At 38.7% G+C, this 22,514-nt stretch overlaps 1 protein-coding gene across 9 annotated transcripts in view; it reads left to right on the top strand.

Moving 5' to 3' along the window:
• The window catches only part of INSIG2 (insulin induced gene 2), a 32,688-nt gene extending 10,637 nt beyond the window's left edge, over positions 1-22,051 (top strand). For 3 of the 9 annotated variants that reach the window (XM_060153016.1, XM_060153015.1, XM_060153017.1), the window contains 6 exons: positions 3,187-3,578; positions 9,731-9,855; positions 12,978-13,144; positions 13,309-13,408; positions 15,150-15,239; positions 20,780-22,051. In XM_060153016.1, the coding sequence (XP_060008999.1) occupies positions 3,335-3,578; positions 9,731-9,855; positions 12,978-13,144; positions 13,309-13,408; positions 15,150-15,233 (720 nt within the window). In that variant the 5' untranslated portion in view covers positions 3,187-3,334 and the 3' untranslated portion in view covers positions 15,234-15,239; positions 20,780-22,051. Of the gene's footprint in view, positions 1-3,186; positions 3,579-6,587; positions 7,025-9,730; positions 9,856-12,977; positions 13,145-13,308; positions 13,409-14,454; positions 16,217-17,029; positions 17,063-20,779 lie in introns of those variants that run through there. The other 6 variants (XR_009541201.1, XM_060153018.1, XR_009541200.1 and 3 more) reach the window with 6 other exon arrangements.
• The last annotated feature ends 463 nt before the right edge of the window (positions 22,052-22,514 follow it).

Raw genomic sequence — 22,514 nt, forward strand, 5'->3', positions numbered from 1 at the left:
AACTACCAATGGCATTTTTCACAGAACTAGAACGAATTTCACAATTTGTATGGAAACACAGAAGACCCTGAGTAGTCAAAGCAATCTTGAGAAAGAAAAACGGAGCTGGAAGAATCAAGCTCCTGGACTTCAGACTATAATACAAAGCTACAGTAATCAAGACAGTATGGTACTGGCACAAAAATAGAAATACAGATCAATGAAACAGTATAGGAAGCCCAGAGATAAACCCACACACATATGGTCACCTTATTTTTGATAAAGGAGGCAAGAATATACAATGGAGAAAAGACAGGCTCTTCAAGAAGTGGTGCTGGGAAAACCGGACAGGTACATTTAAAAGAATGAAATTAGAACACTCCCTAACACCATATACAAAAATAAACTCCAGATGGATTAAAGACCTAAATGTAAGGCCAGCCACTATAATACTGTTACAGAAAAACATAGGCAGAACACTCTATGACATAAATCACAGCAAGATCTTTTTGACCCACGTCCTAGAGAAATGAAAATTAAAACAAAAATAAACAAATGGGACCTAATGAAACTTAAAAGCTTTTGCACAGCAATGGAGAGCATAAACAAAACGAAAAGACCACCCTCAGAATGAGAGAAGGTATTTGCAAATGAAGCAACTGACAAAGGATTAATCTGCAAAATTTACAAGCAGCTCATGCAGCTCAATATCAAAAAAACAAACAAGCCAATCCAAAAATGGGCAGAAGACCTAAATAGACATTTCTCCCAAGAAGATATACAGGTCGCCAACAAACACATGAAAGGATGCTCAGCGTCATTAATCATTAGAGAAATGCAAATCAAAACTAAAATTAGGTATCACCTCACACCAGTCAGAATGGCCATCAAAAAATCTACAAACAATAAATGCTGGAGAGGTTGTGGAGAAAAGGGAACCCTGTTGCACTGTTGGTGGGAATGTAAGTTGATACAGCCACTATGGAGAACAGTATGGAGGTTCCTTAAAAAACTAAAAATAGATCTACCATACGACCCAGCAATCCCACTACTGGGCATATATCCTAAGAAAACCATAATTCAAAAAGAGTCATGTACCACAATGTTCATTGCAGTACTGTTTACAATAGCAGGACGTGGAAGCAACCTAAGTGTCCATCGACAGATGAATGGATAAAGAAGATGTGGCACATATATACAATGGAATATTACTCAGCCATAAAAAGAAACGAAATTGAATTATTTGTAGTGAGGTGGATGGACCTGGAGTCTGTCGTACAGAGTGAAGTAAGTCAGAACGAGAAAAATAAAATACCATAGGCTAACCCATATATATGGAATCTAAAAAAATAAATAAATAAACGTTCTGAAGAACCTATGGGCAGGACAGGAATAAAGATGCAGATGTAGGGAATGGACTTGAGGACACGTGAAGGGGGAAGGGTAAGCTGGGATGAAGTGAGAGAGTGGCATGGACATATGTACACTACTAAATGTAAAATAGGTAGTGGGAAGCAGCCGCATAGCACAGGGAGATCATCTCGGTGCTTTGTGACCACCTAGAGGGGTGGGCTAGGGAGGGTGGGAGGGAGGAGATATGGGGATATATGTATATGTATAGATGATTCACTTTGTTACAAAGCAGAAACTAACACAGCATCATAAAGCAATTATACACCAATAAAGATGTTAAAAAAAAAAAGGCCTGCTTAACCCAATATACTTTGATTCAAAAGGAGTTAACCTAATTTAATGAAACAAATATGAATATGTAGAGCTCCTACTATGAGCTAGGCACGTACCTGTCTGGGTACGTAGGCACAGCAAAAACTTGATAGTGAATAAGACCTACATAGAAATTTTATAATCTGTAAAGCAACTATACATATCATCATAAGGTACCTCTAAGAAGTGCCATAGTAAAGGTTTAAATAAAATACTTAGAGATTCAAAGGAAATATCCCAAGGTATACTGTTAGGTGGGATAATGGTAAGTTATGAAAATAGTCTGTATACTTTCCCACTTCAAAAAAAGTATTCATAGAAAAAGAATTTAGGGCAACATGTAACAATTTGGGAGGCTGAACATAATGGTATGAATGAGGGCTTTGGAGCCAGACAGACTGCATGGATTTGAATCCCAGCTTGCCCTCTTACTAAGGCTGGAAACTTGGTTGAGTGACTTAACCTTTCTTTGCTTTTACACCTCACCTGTAAAATGGACATAATTGCACTTACCTGTTAGGGTTATTGTGAGAGTTAAAAGGACAGCTCCTAGATAGCCTCAAATGTTACTTGTCTTAAACATATACAAAGGAAAGTTCACGTTGGTTTAGAGGGGTGAGTGAATACCTAGAGTGACTGTACTTGCAAAGTTCTAGGTTTTAGCCATGTGGATCAAACTTCTTAGCATCTAGCCAAGAGGTTATTCGTTATTTTCTTAGCTCGCTTTCTTCTGCTTCCTACTGCAGCTTTCTCACAATAGCTCCCATGATTGCAACAAGGGCAGACTGGGTCAAGGCAGGGGTGGGACACAACTCGGGCCCTGGTGACAGCGGGTCAGGTCTGGTTTCTGTGCTTGGTGTATGTGTGAGTGAGTGGGTGGTGGTCTGTTTTTTTGTAAGATACTTTTGTGCAGAAATCCACATATATCAGCATTAAACATCAAAAGAGGTCATTTTATTCCCCTATGGAGATGGTCCTCACAAGCAAGTCACATTTTATTCAGAGCAATGTAACATTTTTAGTCAGAATATGTTGATTTTCTGTAAAGTAGAAATTTATTTATTTTCTGTAAAGTGTAAAAATTTCTACCTAAATCTCCAAGCCCATCAGTTACTTGGGCTTGGAGATTTGGGTAGAAGAAACCTGGATTTTGATCTTCCAGTTTCTAGTAGAAGTGTCTCAGATAACCCGTCCTGCTTTTTTCACTGATGTGGGGCTAGCTGTTTTTACTATTATTCTAACCTTTTAGTCTCTTAGCTCACTAATTCTGTCCTAGTAAATATAGATATAGCACTTTATTTTTTATTACATCATTCATATAAAAATGCTTTTTAAATGTCTTCTTATTCAGTAAATAATTTAAATAAATATATAAGCTTATCAATTCATTATTTGGCCTTTAAAATGAATTAGTATTGAAATCAGGAAAATTGTATAGTCATTTATTAGACACATTGATTTCTTTTTTCTTATCTCTTGCAGGATTTCTGGTAGGTCCTATTTTAGGACGAGATGCAATATTGTTGAAACGCCAATCTGCTTTGGTTCAGGCAGTTGGCTTTTCAGCTGAGAAGCCATTCTTCTTCCTCTTTTTAAAATTTTTTTGCTGACTTACTGAACTTATGAAACCATGGCGGAAGGAGAGACACAGTCACCTGGGCCCAAAAAGTGTGGTCCCTATATCTCATCTGTCACTAGCCGAACTGTGAACTTGATGATTCGAGGAGTAGTGCTGTTTTTTATTGGAGTATTTCTTGCATTAGTGTTAAATTTACTTCAGATTCAGAGAAATGTGACGCTCTTTCCACCTGATGTGATTGCAAGCATCTTTTCTTCAGCATGGTGGGTACCGCCATGCTGTGGCACAGCTTCAGGTACGTGAAGGCCATGTCTGTAACACTTAGAAAGGAATTAGGGTAAATGAGTGTCAATATTGTCTGGGCAATACTTTAAAAAAATTAGCTTTATTGAGGTGTAATTTAAATAGAGTGCAATAGACCTGTTTTAAATGAACAGTTTGATGAGTTTAGACAAATACATAGAAGTCATGTAACTACCACCACAATCCAGGTATAGAACATTTCTATTACCCCCTAAATTCTCCTGTGCCCTTTTGCAGCCTACCCCCAGCCTCAGGCTGTCACTGGATTATTTTTGCCTGTTCTAGAATGTGATATAAATGGAATCATAGAGTTTGTACTCTTTTGTGTCTGATTTCTATCTGACTGACCCATATGACTTTTAAAAATTCAATCCTGAAAACAATCTTGATTCTCTTAGGGATGAGGCTTTTAACCTCTTAATTTTGTTCTTTCCTCAATCCATCTCATATAAACTTATTTTAAGTTATTTTGTTGATCATCATCACTGTTTGGTTTTAAGGTTTTGACATGTATGTTATCCTCTGGTTTTTGAAGTAGATAAAAACTTGAAAGATGGAGACAGTCGACCCTTGAACAACATAAGGTGGAATTTATGTGTGGATGTTTTTCAATAAATACGTACTACACAGCCCGAGGTTGGTTGAATCTGTGGATGCGGAACTGTGGATACAGAGGGCTGACTGTAAAGTTATATTCAGATGTTTGATTGTATGGAGGGTTGGTGCCCCTAACCCTCATGTTGTTCAAAGGTTGCCTATAGTTTTATTCAAGTTTAAAGCTTCATGTTGTTATTTTTTACATTTTTGCATATGCTTTTTTTCTTGGTATCTTGTTTTTAGATATACATTCAGAATAATAGATTCTTAAAGAGATCAGTAAGGTAGATTCTCTTTGCTTAAAATCATTATTATCCTATTTAGATCTTGTTTTTGGTGGACAGTGTGTATTGGGTAAAGTGGAGCATTTCAGAATGCTGTATTGATGATGCGCTTCCGTAATGGATAGCTCTTCAGCTTTTTCTAATGAGACCAATAGGCTGATACTATTTTATATAATAAAGTAATAGAAGGAAGCCATAATCATGTGGTAGAAGATAATTCTGATTGAGAGAGAAAAGCGCTTTTATGAATGTCCATTTGGTGTCTCACACCTAATATACATAACTGCCTTGCAATATAATGTAGATCCTCCTTGATTTCCGTCCTAGAGCTAGAGGGCCAGCAGTGAGGAGTTAGGTGTGAGACATTTTAAAATGACCTTGGGAAACTTATTGGACAATTACATAATCCCATTGTGTGGATTGAAGGGCATTTTGGTGGTAAGGTTTCAGCATGGTTTATATATTGATGTCTCACTATTACAACATTCCCATTAAAAGAGAACTTGTAAAGGTGATGATTCTTAGTTTCCCCAGATCTGTTGTTATTCTCTGAGAGAACAGGCAACATAGTCCAAACAGACAAAGCATAAATTACGTTTTATTATTCTCTGTTGTGTCTACCAGCCCTCATGTATTTTCCTTTCTTTCACTTAGGTTCAGAAGAAAAAAGTTTTCCCAATGACTTTTTCTACTTCTTTGTTTATTTTCTCCTATGGTAGAGCTGCTGTCTCGCTACTAATAGAAGCTTTTCAGGACTTGGAAGAACATGTCTTTTCAGAATAGACAAAAGGAAGGTCAAGGGAGGGAAATGATTGCTTATTGAATGTCTACTGATGTTCTGGGCATATCCCTTAACCCCAGGGATCTGTAGGGCAACGTTGGGAGTGAGATGTTTGCATTGTGCCTATTTTGGGGGGTTGAGGAAACAGATAAGGAGAGGATATCAATGAGTCCAGGGTTCCAGAGCCAAGGAATGGCATGGCTAGGTGAAACATCACATGCTGGGGAAGGGGGCAGAGGGAGCCACTCATCCTTCCCTCTATTGGGTATCTCTTTTGAACCTTGCAGACTAAGTGCCAGGCTTGGATGGAGTGCAGTGGCCTGTGCTACACATTCTGGGCTAGGGCAGGAGAACTTGGCTGAGGTTTCATTCTACCTCTATTATGGAGAGGAACAGGGGTTACATCTCTGCCTGTGATATGGACACTTTTGCCACAAACTCCATTTAGGAAGGAAAACTTGTAATGTTAATGCTACATTTTAGTCACTTTGTCCCTACTTTCCTACCTTCTCCCAGCCGCTAGGCTTGTCACACTTACAAACCTAACCTCATATCATTCCATGTGGAGGATTTGCATTTACGTTTCTTGCTTAAGTGTTTCTTCTGAAAGCAGTGCATTCTATGAGGTGCCCAGCAAATGAAGGGAGAGAGGCCTTGGGGAATTGAGATTCCAGTTAACGCTGCTGTTGATGTTGGGTAGGTCATGGTGTTTAGTAGGTGGGGGGTGAGGATACCAGGTTTGTGGAAGTTGCCAAAGATGGAAAATGGACTCTTGCATAATCGCTGCCCCCTCCAATTTTAGGGAAAATATTAAAGAAAAAAAGTAAATGCTGTAAGAAACAGTGTGTACAGTTTGCGTGTGTATATGGTATGTATATGTTTTTGTGTATATGTGGTGTTGTGCATTTTCAAAGCTCTTATCATGTTAAATCAGAAAAACTGATGATTGTCCTTTGATTTTCCTGCCCAATTAATATCCGCAGACTGAGCAGCTGCCTTCGGGAGGGTCTCCAGAATCGCCACTTTCTCCTTGTAGACCCAGTGCTGGGAAATTTGCTAGTGGTGCTTCTGGAGGGACAGCTAGCAGAGGACTCTGATAAACTCCTTTTGATCCCATTTTCCTTTTCCTGGTTCTCTGTTTTTAGTTTAATAATGTTTGGTGTTTCAAGTTGGTTAACTTCTTTACGTGTGCAGTGCATTGGAATTGGAGTTAAGAACCTCTTGAATGTGATTGAGAGCTACAAAGGAATCTCTCTGAGGAATAAATAGGAGAAAAAAGATTGTGTGGATAAAATAACCGGAGAAGTTGACTAACAAATCACGAGTCAAGTTAATATCTAATTTAAAAATGAAAACAAACAGATCTTTTCTGTTGAGTCATGCAGTCAGTCACCCAATTCCTGGAGAGTCTTAGAAGGCTCCTCCCTTTGTCTCTCACTGCCCACATCTGGTTTCCAAGTTTTACATCTCTCCCTTGTCTCTTTCTTGGTCTAGGCCCTCAACCGCTCTGCTTGGAATTTTCAGTCTTTTCTTTTTCTGCCTCTGATTTTGTCCCCCCTGCACCCCAAGTCCCTTCTCTCCTGTCCTGTGTTGTACACTCACTGCTGGAAGAACGAGTGGCCCTCTCTCTGGCACAAGTGTGATGGTGTTATTTTCCCAGTGACTGTGGGGCAAGTCTCTGTGATATGGCCCCCGCCAACTTGTATCCTTCTCAGACTCTTTCTGGACCCGAAACTCCCTTTCCGCCTAAAGTTTCCAGTTTCCAGATGATACCAGGTATTTTCTGTTGTCTGTGCTTTTCCTCAAATGCTTTCCTTTGATTAGAAAGCCCTTTCCAGACCACTCACCTGCTGAACACTCCTGCCTCAAGGGTCACCTCTTCTAGGAAGCTTTCCTGACACGCTCGCACCCTGCTTCCCCTCGGCACACACCAGGAGAAGACTGGACCCCCGGGCCCTTCAGGGCTGCCCCTAACACGTTACTCTACTTAATTGTTTCTGTGGTCACTTTGGGACGGGGGTCATGTCTTACTCATTCAGTGGTTGTGCTTTTTCAGCCCCTTTTCCTTGAAAAATGTGTGCTTTAACTGTTTCTTTTAGCGCAGCACTGCATTAAAAACATGACCATGAAAAATGATGACTTAATATTGACATTTTACAAACTTCTCTTGTTTTTGGTCTTTGGTACCCTTCAGCTAGTCACTGGGAAATAACTGAAATATATCACAAGAAATGTGGTTTTTGCATCAGAGAACCATCTGATTAAGCAGGACTGTGTTTGCATATGATTTTACACAGGCATGATTTTAACAGTCTCTCTTGTTAAAATAAGAAAGTGGAGGAAGAGGACAAGAAGGCCAGACACACTTCTGCTGAGCTCTGAACAGTGCAGCCTCACTGTGCTGTAGATGTTGCTCTCAGACTCTGCCAGGCCTTTATTTAAAGGAAAGAAAGAAGACGTTTAATGCAAAGTGACAAGCTCCCTCGAATTCTCCCTCTCAGTGAGCGTCCAAGAACCATGCATACTCAATGGATTTGATTTTTATTGGCAAATCCCAAGGTTGGCAGCGTGGCAGTTTAAATTTCTTTTTGTGTTTTTGCTTTCTCTCCTCAGTTGTCTCTCATGTGTGAGTCTGACATCACATGCATAAAAATACAGTCAATTTTACTGATTTATATCTTTGCACACACGTCAGTACTCTCTGTGTGATAATTCTTTACCTATGGCATCAGCTGCTGAGAAAAATTGACTTGGAATATCTGATCTTAGTTGATTTCCTCAGCAACAGGCAAAGGGAAGAAAGAGAGAGAGAGAGAGAGAGAGAGGGAGTGAGGGATGACACATGAGCTGCCAGTTTCATGACCCCTTGAGAACAAAAAAGAGGTAATATTCATTTAGATATATTTCAACTGTTAGGCATGCTTGTTGCCACTTTAATTTTGTAGAAATTTGGAAATGCTGTCAGTTAATCTCACAGGATTTTAGAGCAGAACCTTTTAAATAGGAATATAATTTGAAACTTTTAAATTTACTAGCTGTTGGAGCTCTGCGTTGCTGAAGTTTGTTGTTAATGTCTTGATGGTCTGTGAACCATCTATCCTCAGCAAAAGCCTAATCAGAAGAGCACTTTCAGTTTTGCGGGTTAGAAAATGTCTGCATTATTGCAACATCTCCACTCCAGATGAAAGGGTGACGGTGCAGCCTGGTTTTCATGCTGTTCCATTAGTCTGCTAGCCTCTGATTTTTGATATTAATTGATTTCTGTTTTTCCTTTAAGATTGAATGCATTGTTTATGAGATAGAGCTAGCCAGTACCAGGCCAGGCAGGGGCTTCTAACACCTCAGGCGTAGGTTTGGGTGCAATAATTTCATGATACATCATAGGTAATACTGGACATTTTAAACATACTTTTGAACTAATGTGACAGTTGTGTTTTTATTACCAAATGGCAGCATAAACATTCTGTTTTTAGGAAGATGAGCAAATTAAAGCTGCCCAGCTATTTCCTGTTAAATTTAATCTGTAGAAGTATATTTTCCTTAAAACTTGTTGAAGAATGTTTTGGTTCATGAAATACTCTTTTTTTAATGACTAACTTAGCATTTAAAATCTTCTCCCAGTGAATGAATAAAATGTTGAGGTTTGTCAAGTATTTAAGTTAAAAATTGAGTTATTCATACTAATTAATTGCACCATTAGTATTCAAAATGTTCTTTCCAAAATGCAGAAATATACCAAAAAGGTTTTTTCTGATCTTTTAACAGTGGATTTAAATTTTAACTGAAAACATATAATTCTGTAGACCATGTTTCCTCCATCTGTCCTCTGCAGAATGAGTCTTACAAGTAGATTTCTGTTGCAAGTTTCCCTGCTTTGACAGTCTGACCTAGAGTCTCATTAGAGGGCCAGGTTGGAAGGGAGTTGTCCGGACAAGGCACTAGACACAAGAGACTGAGTGAGACAAGAAGCTGGGGGGACAAGAATTGTATGTGTGGCAGGACAGCTATAGCCATCTAATACAACGTATATGATGAGCTTGTACGTGTTTACACTTCGAGATTCTCTTTAGATTTGTGACATTTCATAGCATGCTTCATGGTTATATAGCTTAGAGAGAACATTGCTTAACTGCCAACTGCTTTGATGCTTTCCAAGTCTCGGAGATATTAGTAGTAGAAAAGTAGCATGAATCATCTAGTCCAATCTGCTAAATTCTGAATCATACGCTGAAGTAGTGTTTTGCCTATTATAATTGAGAGTACTGTTGTACTCATTTACAATGCTGTCTTCGATGGTGTTATCCTCACTTTTTTTTTCTTTTGGAAGGTAAGTTTAAAATATCAACGATTAATGTTAAGTAAGTTGAAAAGCTTTTCTAGAGACTCTTTCAAATGCTTATGGTGGTTGTTGTGACTCTTAGCTTAAGTTTTGCCTGTATACCATTGGAGATGACTTAATTTTTTCCCTTTTTTTCCCCACAGCTGTGATTGGGTTATTATACCCCTGCATTGACAGGCATCTAGGAGAACCACATAAATTTAAGAGAGAGTGGTCCAGTGTAATGCGGTGTGTAGCCGTCTTTGTTGGTATAAATCATGCCAGTGCTGTATCCTTCCTGCTGTAATGAAATGCGTAATAACAAAGCAGCTTTTGACAAACCAAAGGTTAAACAGTCCCTCGCAACTGCACTGTTGTCAAATTGTGATATGCCCACTTAGTCATAAAAAGAATGCACGCCGCATTGTTGAAGCATCATGGGAGCACCTGGGCAATTACAGTGTGGGGTATAGCCTTTCATTTCAATCCCTATTTTTCGATATCACTCAGAACTTTGCACATTTAAAAAAATTACATGGTTTTCTTAAATTAGGTTACTTGATTACCTCCATCTAGTTTTGGTAACTAGCATTGAAACAGACACATTTTCAAAGGAATTTCTTTTCTCTCTTCATTTAAGATTTGTCAGTAAGGACATCTGGTGGCTTCAGGTGCTGGTTGGTTTTTTGTTCTGTTTTGTTTTTAATTTGAAGAATATATATATATATATGTATATATATATTTTAAAGACTGTTATTTATTGGTTTTAATCAACACCAACAAACCACATAAATGTTCTTAAAAGTGGCAGAGGCAGAAATAGCCAACTTAGACTGTGGCCCAAAAGAACTGTTTTTCCTAAGTTACATATTTTTAAAGTTTGATCATTTTGAGGATTTTGATATTTTAATTTAGTGATTAATTTTTCATAGTGTCCTGGCTAGAAGGATAAGGTAGCCTCTATGTCCCACCTCTCCTCTGCTTCTACCCCCCCAGAAAAAAATGTCCACCCCCAGAACAAAAGTTTTTGCCTTCATAAGGATTTTATCCTGTCATCCTCCCTACTTCCTCCCTGCCCCGCTGACCTCCCAACTTCCCTTTGTAGAAGAGGGTCTGGGAAATGCTAGTTCAGTCTTCCCTTTTCTGGAAGAGATGGCTTAGAGGATGGCAGGAGCCTTCTCTTTGGGGAAGAGAAGATGTGTGACTCAGGCTGACCAAGGTTTCCTCCTGTAACTCTGCGCTGGGCTCAGGGCTGGCAGTTAGCTGGAGAGAGTGTGGGTCACGGGGCAAGGAGATTCCAGCGTCTCTAACAGCATGTATTGAGGTGTTTTGGAGAAGCTGGAGAAGAGGAACCAAGGAAAGAAGCAGGGTCCTAGATTCTGAAAGCACGTCTACCTTTCTGTTCCCAGTCACGCTGGCTCTTGGAGATCTGTGAATTTGGAAGTCCCTCAGTGGCTCTTATTATTTTGTTTTTTACCCTTTTGTCTTAAAGAGTTTCCCAACATGTTTAGTTTGGTGAAATCTTTGAGAATTAGGATTTTATAACAAACAAATCTAGTGGTTAGGAGGACTTTAAAAAGGTAGACTCGTACAATATTATATCTAGAAGAAAACTTAGAAATCCCCTAGTTCCACACTTTCTTTAGAAAGATAATAAGAGAAATGAAAGCTAGAGAGGTTTCGTACTTTGCTAAATCATACATACTGCAAGGCTGCTCCAGAGCTGAGGCCCGACCCTGGAGATCCTGACTCGAGTCTAGGAACATTCCTTCTCCTACCGAGGAGCCCCACAAGTGTGTAAATTCGTCTGTCTGGTGGATTAGACCTTTCTATCCTAGACAGTTCAGGTATTTTTAAGTTGAGTAATTTAGATAACCTTTTCTGGAATTAAAAAGACTTACATATCTAATTTAAATTCTTTACTTTGGTCATTCTTTTCTTCCTCTCAATGAAATCCTTAAATATAGTCATCTTAGCTATTCTGTTCATCCTTTAAGCAGAATCCAAAATGTTTACAAAATATATAACACAGACTTAATATTAGGTTACTTAGACTTTAGAAAATCACATTGTACTATTTTTAAGATTGATGTTTTACCTGTACCCTAGAAGCCTCCTTATTTTGCTTTGACTCTTAGCAAAGTTAATTTAGTCAGCAAAGATAGAACCCAGTTAATGTCAAATTCCAGTCTTTACAAGAATGTTTATTGCATAGAGAAATCAGAGTGCACAAGTGTTTCTTTGGAATTTGAGGTATAATACTCACTAAAGAATAAAAGCTTTTTCAGAAAGCATGCCATAGACTATAGGTCTCTTGATAAATCAAGCCTAAACAAGGACTGACCAAGAATGGCAGTCTGGGCGTTCAGGATACCCGCTGGTTGGGTAGGAGGGGGGAATGGTGGTAAACAGCAGGGTGTTAAAGGAAGTGGAAGATGGTTTTATATGTATTTTTGGAACTTCCCCTCTCTTCTCTGTAGTTGCAGCATGGCCAGTTTGGCAAGATATATAGTATCCTCTGGGGAGCTGGATATAGAGCCAAGATGTGGCCTTTGGGACATAGATAATGCTCTTTTAATGACACTTGACATTAATTCCTTTAGTGTAATCCTCTAGCAAAGAAATGAGAAAATTGAATTTATAAAGCTTCGTTTTACCCAGAGATTTTGAAGTAGAAAAGGGCTGTACATTTGTGAATAGGTGCTTAAGTAGATGATGGAAATAAAACATCATTTGAGCAAACTGTCCTATACCAGAAAGTCTCAGGCACCAAAATAGCTTGGCAGGTTGCAAGATAATGTTCACTTCAGGGCTTTATCCTCAACAAATTAAAACTAGAACAGTTGACATAATAGAAAGGGATAGTGTGTCCTTGGTACTCTTGTTTCTGGACTGCATTATTATAAAATGTGTCTGTCAGTAAATCACATAGAGAATGTGGTACCCTGTTAAATAGCTGTCAACTCTTCTATTTGCAAGTTCCTGTATGATTCTCAAGTAATTCTAAGCCTGTTTGAGAAGTAATATCGGTTTCCTTTTTGGCAGAAGTGTGTTCCTTTAGCAATACTTGTGTTTCGAGGCTTCTAGTTACATTTTTTTGCAAGGAAAGCATTTCTTAAATAATGGATCTGATCTGATAATCGGCAATGTATATACTGTGCCATGTTTTTGGAGAGATTAACACGTCAGTGAGATCTATTAGTGAAGTATCATGACCTCTGTGCGTCTTTAGTACATATCGGAGATAGCTTTAAGCCTCCCTAGTCTTGTACACTGTATTAAAAACCTGAATGCACTCTAGACTATGCAGTCTGTTCCCTTCTCAACATTAACATCTTTTATTTTAGAAAAGTGAACAGGTGATATTATTTGGTTACAAATTTAAAGATGACTCTTTAACACTGATCTCAGAAAGTGGATTTTGATAACAACATACAGTTGTCTCTCACACTGGCTGCACTATCCATTGGACTGTGGTGGACTTTTGATAGATCTAGAAGTGGTTTTGGCCTTGGAATAGGAATTGCTTTCTTGGCAACTTTGGTCACTCAACTGCTAGTCTATAATGGTGTTTATCAGTAAGTATTCTTTTTGGTGCTTGTTTCCTAAAATCTCAGAATTGAGATTTTAAAATTGCATTAGCTAGTTTAATTTACAGAGTAACTTATTTCCATTGTAATTATCTTAATAAGTGTCATTGTCCTTCCTTTTTGAGCTGTTAAAAATATTTCTATTATTCTAGATACACATCTCCAGATTTTCTCTATGTTCGCTCTTGGTTACCATGCATATTTTTTGCTGGAGGCATAACAATGGGAAACATCGGTCGACAACTGGCAATGGTAAGCTCATGCTCATTTACTTACCTTTCTGTTATTGAGATGTAAGACAAGTTTTCTCCATACAGCAATAGAATAAGTCATTTGGAAGAATTTAATCACAAGTGTATTAAAAATGGAAAGAACCACTGGATAGAAAAGCTAAAATGTGTTATGGATAGGGTGATACGATCTATCCTCCAATTTTTATTAATTAATTTATTTTATTAATCTATACGTTTCTACTCCATGAAAAAGGGACAGTTTTAAAAGTGAGAAGAAGCGCTGCTTATAACTATGTTGCTACAATAAATATAAATTAGGACTATCTCCAGCAAATCAAGATGTTTGATCATTTTAGTTAAGAAGGAAAAGGACATTGTTGATAAGCCCAGTCAGAGAGGGCAAAGGTCAGGGACTGGCATTCAGATGCCACAGCAGTTTCATGAATAGGTGCTGTCACTTTTACCGTTTTAGCCAGCTGAGAGAATTGAGTGGTTTACATTGCTGTCTTTTTGGTAGTCTAGCCACCCAGTTATCCTAAATCCATTGGTTTACTTTATTTTGAATTATGGGTAGACATTTTAATAGCTGTCCTTTCAAAATATTGTTTTGACCAGAAACATTTGCTAATATAGTAGATTTTTTCCTTTCAATTTTAAAGTTATTTGAAAACATATTATCTGAATTCACAATATTAGTCCTGTCCTTAAGTTCATGACCTTTCCTTTGCTAATATGCCTTAGTGAGCACACAAAGAAATTTATTTTGCTTCCTTTCATATTCTAGGATTGATCTAAATCATATACTGTTATCATTTGCTTGTAATATAGAAATATCATTTTTTCCCTGCTTTTGGCTATGCCCCTTTCAGTTCTAGAATGCGAATTTCTTTTTTCCTTTCATAATTGTCATTTAATCCTAATAGTTGTATAACTCTCAGATTCTTTGAGGAATAAAGTGGGCATATGTTAATAAACTATTAAGTTTAGACCTTTTTAGTTTATATGGAAATTGCTATTCAAAATAAACATTAATCTGTTAACCTTTTAACCTTTTAATTTTTACAGTATGAATGTAAAGTTATCGCAGAAAAATCTCATCAAGAATGAAGAAGGCAAAAACATATCTTTTGTACAGAAAAACAAGACGAAAAGGGCAAGTAAATGATAGCTATACCAACAATACTTCGGACTATAAAATTGCCAGGATGCAGTTTTTCCCTTAATTGGTGTGTGTATACATATACACACATATACACACATACATATGTTACTGCAATCTGTGATTGCTTCATCTGTAAATCAAGTACAAACCTTTATGTATTTGACTTAAATAACTGTAAAATATATATGCACTACATTAAAAAACATGTTGATTAATAGATGAAATTTTTAATTTTTTAGACATACCATATATTGTATCACAATGTTGATGTGCCAAAATATTCAGTTATCGTCATGCAGAGTATAAGAATGCTTTGAACAATTTATAGACTTACTGAAATAAAATATGAGGAAAGCCAAAAAAAAAAAAAAAGCAAATGGAAAGTGGTATATTCTCTTTTGCTTACTGTTGTGCCTTTTTATTTTTCTAATATATAGCAGTACGAGTTATGGGTGCCCTAATGTGTGGTTAGTTTCTATTTTAATGTTGTCTCAGAGAGCTTTGGGTGTTTTAATATATGATGAAAAAGAACTTCCAGGGAACATTTTCATACCTGCATTACTGGAGAGAGTCCAAAGAGTAATTTTTGTTTCAACAGATTTTGCTGGAGGTGAAAGTGATCAGCAGGAGAGTTTATCAGCATCAAATTGTTTTGAGTCTAAATCTGGAAGAATACATATAATTAAAAGTAAGGACCATTGAAAAATTTAACTAGAGTAAATATGTTTTACAAATACAAAATGACCTTCTGGAGTGCCACAAAGTGTTAAGTGATATTAACTGTCATTTGCAGTACAGTATTACACTGCTTTTGCACATGGAACACATAAGAATTCCTGAACAGGTCAAAATGAAGTTTCTAGTTGTCTTGGGTTCTGTAATCTGTTGGGTTCTGTAAAGAGAACCGTTTGAACTGGGCTGCTTCATATGATTGATTGTCAGTGGATTGCATCCGAGGAGTGGATGGGCACATAATTTCTTATGTATCCATGCGCCGCCCATTAATGAACAGTTCAAGAATGTGGTGTTTTAGAATGTATTGGGATGGCATGTTGTGCATGGTAAGGATCCTGGTAACAGTTTTGTGCATATTTTTCCAACAACTGGAGCCTTTTGAGTATGATTTAAACATAGTCTTAGTTAACCTTTTCCCCCAGTTTTTATTTTTGAAATTGATGGCAATTGTCTGATACACAAGGGTGAAATCTGCTTACTCTGGAGGGGTGTGTATGTGTGTGTGTGTAGGACTGAGTGAGGGGGAGAGAGAGAGAGAGAGAGAGAGAGAGAGAGAGAGAGAGAGAGAGAGAGAGAGAGAGTGTGTGTGTGTGTGTGTGTGTGTGTGTGTGCGTGTGCTCATGCTCTCTTAATATGTCAACTAGATATTTTTCCAGTTTTGATTTTAAAACCATTTCTGTCAGACTGAGATCTTGTATGCCAAACTTTAATCTGCTCTTATGTTTTAAGGCTGAAAGTGTGAAAATCCTAAGAGGATTTCCTATTGAATATATGTACACAATCTTAACTATAGTGGTGGTAAAGATACTACTGTAATTTATTATTCTATCTTCCAGATAATGTTATTCATTTAGAACAAATAAGGTATATTTTTAGAATCAACTTTGTAAGCACTATAATTCTTTAATAAGTTATAAGGTCTATGATGTGTTTACTTTGAAATTTGCTGTTTAAAGCAAGATGTATTAAATATATAATTATCATCTTGGTTAAGAGTCTTTTTTCCATCCTTGTGGTTAATCTTAGAATTATATTACTGAGGATTAATTTACTAAACTTAACATGGGTGGTTGAATTAATTCAGAAATAATGAAGGAAACTAAGTTTAGTGTTACAGGAATTGAATGATTTTCGCTTTGAGTTCTTAAATTATTTGTATATCACCTAGAAAACAAGAAAATATATTTCTGACAAAAATAAAATTGTTTTGATATTTTGATAAGTGTATAAATATATTACATCTTTTTTTTTTTGCAGTGAAAGTGGTAAACATCTTTTAATACTGCTATATTGGCAGTGCTTCCTGGCTTTTATTATTTAAAGTTTTAAAAATTGAATAGTTGAAAACTGAAACTTAAATTCTATGAAAGCACAGGCAAATAATTAAAATTAGCTAGCAAGAACCCTGGTAATACTTTTGTTATAATCTTCATTTGTTTGCAATGAACTGTTTTACCTTCATTAAGGTCTTTGGAACCTCTCAGTGGTGCCTCTGCTTCACACATCTGTTTTCTAGGTGGAATCCAGACTTGGTCAATATCATTAAATACTTCTCTAATCTTTCGGCTCACTTACCTGCATAATGACATATATTCTTTGAAAGGTAATTCTTCCAGTGATGGTCTGTGAATGGTAGAGTCTTCGCTGTGTGGGTCTGAAAAAGTCTGTTTCATTCTTGAAGGAAAATTTAGCAGGCCATGGAATTTTCTTTCCTTTGTAGATAATCTGTTTTTTTCTCTCCAGGAGGTTTTTCATGATTTTCCCTTCATCTTCGAGGTTAGTTTCACTTTTACTTGTTTGGTTTTAAATTTTGTTTTTATTTTTCTTGCTTAGTATTCAGTATGCACTTTCAGTCTGTGGGCTCATTGTCTGGAAAATTTTAAAATCTGGCTGCATATTGGAGTCCTGTGAAGTCTTGTAAAAATATGCTGATGCCTAGATCCCACTCCCGGAGACTCTAATATAATTGACCTGAGGTGTGCTCTGAGCATTACGAGTTTCATAAGTTCCCCAGGTGATTCTAATGTGCAGCCCAGGTTGACTCTCACAGGTGTAGATACATGTAATATAAGGTGGAGGGTCCAGGTGAGAGAGATGTAATGACTTGGAAATGAAGAGTGAGGGACACACTGAGATACATTTTGGATTAAATCATCTGAACTTGGTGACTTGGGTATAAAGGTCGAGGAAGAGGAAATGTGAAAGGTGACTTAATTTTTCTCCCTTGGAAAACTAAGTGGATGGTATTTCTGTAAACCAAAAAAGGAATGCAGAGAAGTAGGTGAATGGAAGTTTGATTTGATATGTTGAGGCTGAGGGATGTAGGAGGCCTCTGGTAAAGATGAGTATAAGCAGTGGGATATTTGAGCCTGGGTTATTGGGTATAATGAGGGAGTCATCAGCATATGACACTAATAAATACAGCTGTGGGAGTGGATGAGGTCACCTAGGGAGCATGGTATAGTGAAAAGGAAGAGATCTGAGGCACACTGGCCTGTTGGCAGAGAAGCTGGTGAAGGAGATAAAGGGGGTATAGTGAGAAGTAGGAGGAAAAACGAGAGTGATGTGGAAGCCAAAATAGGGGGTTTCAGGCAGAGGGTAACTGGTAGAATGAAGTACAGTTGGAGGGAATAATTGACTTTAGAAGTACAGGTGATGATATCTGATTGTTTTATGTTGAAACATTTTTTCTCTAACCTATTTTATCTTAACATTTAAAGTATATCATTGCATACAACATATATTTGAGAAAAGCCTGATCATGTACTGTCATTTATTACTAGTAAGGGGAGCTGGGGACAGCTAGAGAACTTTGAAAGAATAGTGGAGATTGGGGCCGTATCTTTGACGAACGGACCCAGGAACTGACTAGAGGTGAATAAAGAATCTTCAGAGAGTTTTGAGACCATCCAGGACCCAGGTGAGGCTGGAGACCAGATATCTGCAGTGGAGTCAGTTAACGTGGCGGTGCCATGTTTAAATGGGCTCCGTAGCCCAGGGCCTAGGCCACTTGTGATGGAGCAGATTGAGTCTAGTGGGGAGTTCACTGGTAGACATGGCACAAGCCTTTGTGGAAAATTAAAGGAGGCTCCTAGTGCAAGGTCAAGAGATTTATCGTGGGATCCAGGCAAATTGGGGAAGGAAGTTGAATCAGCAGTGCTAACCTGACTGCATGGGAGAACGGTGTGAGGTGAAAGGACAGCAGCACTCTAAGGAGGCCAAAACCCTGTTTGATGGGAAGGGTGATCGGCTTGGGGTTTGTAGTCAGAGAGGGATTTAATGGCTCACTTCCAGGTCTCGAGGTCCAGGGTATGATCTGAACACCTGTTTCCATGGTTTACAGAAGTGGCTGGAGATCTGAGGCCTGGGTGACCAGCTGTTAGTACCAGTATGGACGGTACTAGAATGGTCGCAGAGGCTGGGTGGAAAGGAAGGTCTCCTCTGTGGGCTCATGACCATTAGAGTGAAACACTTATCCAGATGCCTTGATTGTATTGGAATTCTAATTAGAGTCCCTTCCCCCCTTTTATATAATTATTTTGAGTTGTTTCATCATCCTAGGTGCTTTAAAAATTCACACGATGTTTAGGAGTGTGTCTTCTACTAGTCCTGTTCAATCAGAGACATCATCTCTTTAATCCTGGGCAATTTTTTTTTCTGTGTTTGCTGTTATTATTCCTTTGTTCACCTTCTCTGTTCTTCTAAAATTCCTCTATTTGGGAGATCTTTGACCTTTTGTTCCTGTTTTCTATATATCCCTTAGCTTTCCTCTGTTGTGCTACATTCTAGAAGAACTACTTAACTGGATCTTCCAGCTAAACGAGTTGCTCTTCAGCTGTACCCATTCAGCATTCATCCCATCAGTTGAACTTTTAATTTCAGTTGAACTTTTAATTTCAGTGATGACAATTTTAATTTCCAGGATCCCTCTTTTTGTGTGTGTGTATGTGTGGCAGTGTGTGGTCATTCTTGTATTTCCTGAGGATATTAATTAATCTTCTAAAGTTCTAAACTCTTCTAAAGATCCGTGGCAGGGAAGGGCAGGATGAGCCTGCGCCAGCCTGTCTCTGGATGTGAGCACTCCTTGGTCTGCCTTGGGCACACTCCCAGGCTTCTCTGAACTTAGTGCTCACACCGCTTGCATCTGGGGGCAGATACCGTGCTGTCCGTCTCTGCCCGGTCCAAAGCAGCGAGTAGAAGTGTGGAGGGGTTGGCTAGATGGCTGCTTCTGCAGGAGCCTGCTCTAACGCATGAGGTCTGTTGCCCTTGGTATTTCTGGCTCCAAGCATTAGCCACCTATGAGCTTTGAATGTCCCTAGTTTCGTTTTTAGCAAATCCTTTCCTTGAGTGAGCTGTGGTTTCTTTCCACCTATCTGCTCTCAATTGTTTTCTTGCTTTCAGGGCTTCCTTGTAGTGGTAAAGACATGGAGGAGACTTCTCCTTATCTGGCAGTATACTTGTAGATTCCTTTACCTTTTAAAAATCTTTTGTTGTTTCTATGGATGTGGGATAGGAGGGAAAAGCTACAGGTTGACTAGTCTGCCTCCCTGATTCAATCTTCCCCACAATTTTTTATACTGTAAAATCTTGCCATTTGCCTGATCATTTGTCTTCACATTTCAAAAATTCAATTTAGTTGGGAGCTGAGATAAATGGGTTAAGTCAGTGGTTTCCTGCTTGGTCTCAATAAAAATTGGGGTATGGAGACTTTTTTTGCCTTCGAAATACATTTAGTTCATTGAGATCACTGTGCCAGGAAGTGTAAATATCCTTGTATCTGTTCCTTTATGCCTCCCTTCTTTTTATCACTGATGAAATCTGTGAAACCTGTCATCCTTCTCTGTGATTTACAAGACAGACTTTTCCAGGGTATGTCAACTGTTCTGAAGAAAATGTTGTTAAGGATCAGATTTGGCAGATCAGATAGATAAGGATGTGCCTGTGAAAGACTGGGCTGTTGATGAGCCTCGTGTCAACACTGATTGCCATATGTGGGCAATTTTCCCCTTGCACCGTTGCTCTGGCTGAGGTGTCTGGAAGGATTTTCATGAGCAAGGGACGGTTTTGATTCTAAATCAGAATTCTGTGCTAGCACAACTGTGTTTTATTCCGCTTGGTCATGGCAGGATTTGTAACTGCTGATAGTTCTGTGGCTTCCCCAAAGGTGGGCTTTAAAAGTAATGAGCACTTAGGAAACGTATTTCCATTTAAAATAATCTTTTTTTTATTACTGTTCTGAAACTAATAAATTCACTCAGTACTACTGTGTTTCCACGAGTTTGTTCAGTTCGTGAGATTTTGTCTCTCTTAGAAACATGTTTTGAGTAACTTGTATGGAATGTGATCGTGGACCAATTCACTGTGATGAGCAATTGAGTAGACGAAAGAAAGAACCCAACTGCTGAATCTGATTGTTTCAGAAGAAAAGTTTCTAAAATGCATTCCCTGGGAATTTCTGCCATTGAATGAAAGTCATTTCTATTTCCTTTATAGTCATCACATGGCACTCCTAGATCTTCTGGGAATGTCTGCTCAACCAAGTTATGACGGTGACAGTTCTGTTTTGAAACAGTTCCTTCTGCCTTCACAAAAGCTTGAAATTTTGCAGCAGGACATTACAGGAGGACAGACTGCTGCCCCATCATCTTAGGATCAGCTGGAGGAAGGCTGCTGTGCTTGGTCTCCACACACTGGACTTGGGAAGCCTGCACACTGACAAACTGAAGATGAAGTTTAAAGATGTTTGTAAAGACAAATCTTTGCGGAATTTTCTATGCCTCAGACCTAGTGTGGGTTGATACCATGCCTGTCCAAGAGAGAAGGCGGGTCAGGATATGTTGAAGCAAGTCTTCTAGAATATATGTAAAATTCATAATAAAGTTGAGTCAGATTCAACTTTATTTTTTCCCCACAAAAAGTAAATTAGTGATTCTTAAATCTTTGTTAGGATTAGTTCTGGTCCTGTGACCCCAACTACCTGCAAGGGGGCTGGGATGTGCAATCCCTCTCCTGACAGGAGAACCAAATATAGGTGATCATTGGTAATGTCCACCTCAGTTGGTTTAAAGCGTTTTGTAGCACTCTCTTCCCAGTAGAGTATTTTTCTTCGCAAGTGATTCATAGTGAACAGAGTTGTAAGGAAATGAAAATTCTTTTGGTGGTAAAATTATAGCCTTTAAAATACATAAAATACAAACTTTGTATCCAAGTCCTGGAAGGGTGGGGAAGAAGGAAGGAGTCCACTTTTGTCTTTTCCTATCATCTGAAAGGGAGGGGGTGAGGGGGAGGGAGTGAATCAAGTGTTTCCTTAGTGCTTCCTACAAATGTCCCTACCACACAAATAAGGATCGTTTTACAGCTGCCAACATCCACGTTTTTCTGAATGGCGGAGCAGCATTTCAAACTCCTGTCTAACTTTGCTCCAACAGTCAAGGATTCTCACCACCACATGGTACTGTCCCTGAAAGTCCCTGCAAACTATTTTGCATGTACATTTTCAGCAGATTTCCAAGACCATCACTAAGTGACTTGGCACTGAGGCATCTCTGACACGAATGCGACCTTGACTTCATAGACGTGTGTTTCACGTGTTGCTTCACTCTGGGATCCGGCTTCTCTAGGAAGTTAACATAAGCATACTTAGAGAGTCTGACGACTTTAGCCCTCAGGGAATGCCTGCACTTGAACCTGAAGGCTCTCTTGATAGCAGACATCCTACCTCAGCCTCCACAGACACAGTCCCATGTGGAAATCTGACAGCATAGAAAGGAGATAAAATTTTTAACAGGTTTTGACTTCTGACCTATTAAAAAGTTAAGTCTGAGAGAAGTCTGTGTGAATTATTGTGCTGGCCGGTCTAGCTTTTGATGTGCCCACGATACGTAAGTACTGGCCTGGTGGGATCCATGCACGTGAGCTGTATAGATGGTAAGTTCCATTAGAGTAGGAAGAGGATGTTAACACGGTGGCCCGGGAAAGGCATCTGGAAGGCAGGGGCACAGGTACTGACGGGTCAGGCCAGCTCGAGGAGGGGAGGACAGTTCTCTTGGGCATAGGATGGACAGGAACACCACATGGACAGACAGGCGGATGTTCTCTGAAGACTCCAAAGTCTGGTCTGGAGGTGGTGAAGATTGCAGGTTGAAGTGATGGGAGGACAGACTTAAAACATGGCTTCACTTCACTCTGGGGGTTTAAGTGGTTCCGAAAGAGCCTACCAGCAGGACGT

Source organism: Lagenorhynchus albirostris, chromosome 6 (genome assembly GCF_949774975.1).
Source record: "Lagenorhynchus albirostris chromosome 6, mLagAlb1.1, whole genome shotgun sequence".
Lineage (NCBI taxonomy): Eukaryota > Metazoa > Chordata > Mammalia > Artiodactyla > Delphinidae > Lagenorhynchus > Lagenorhynchus albirostris.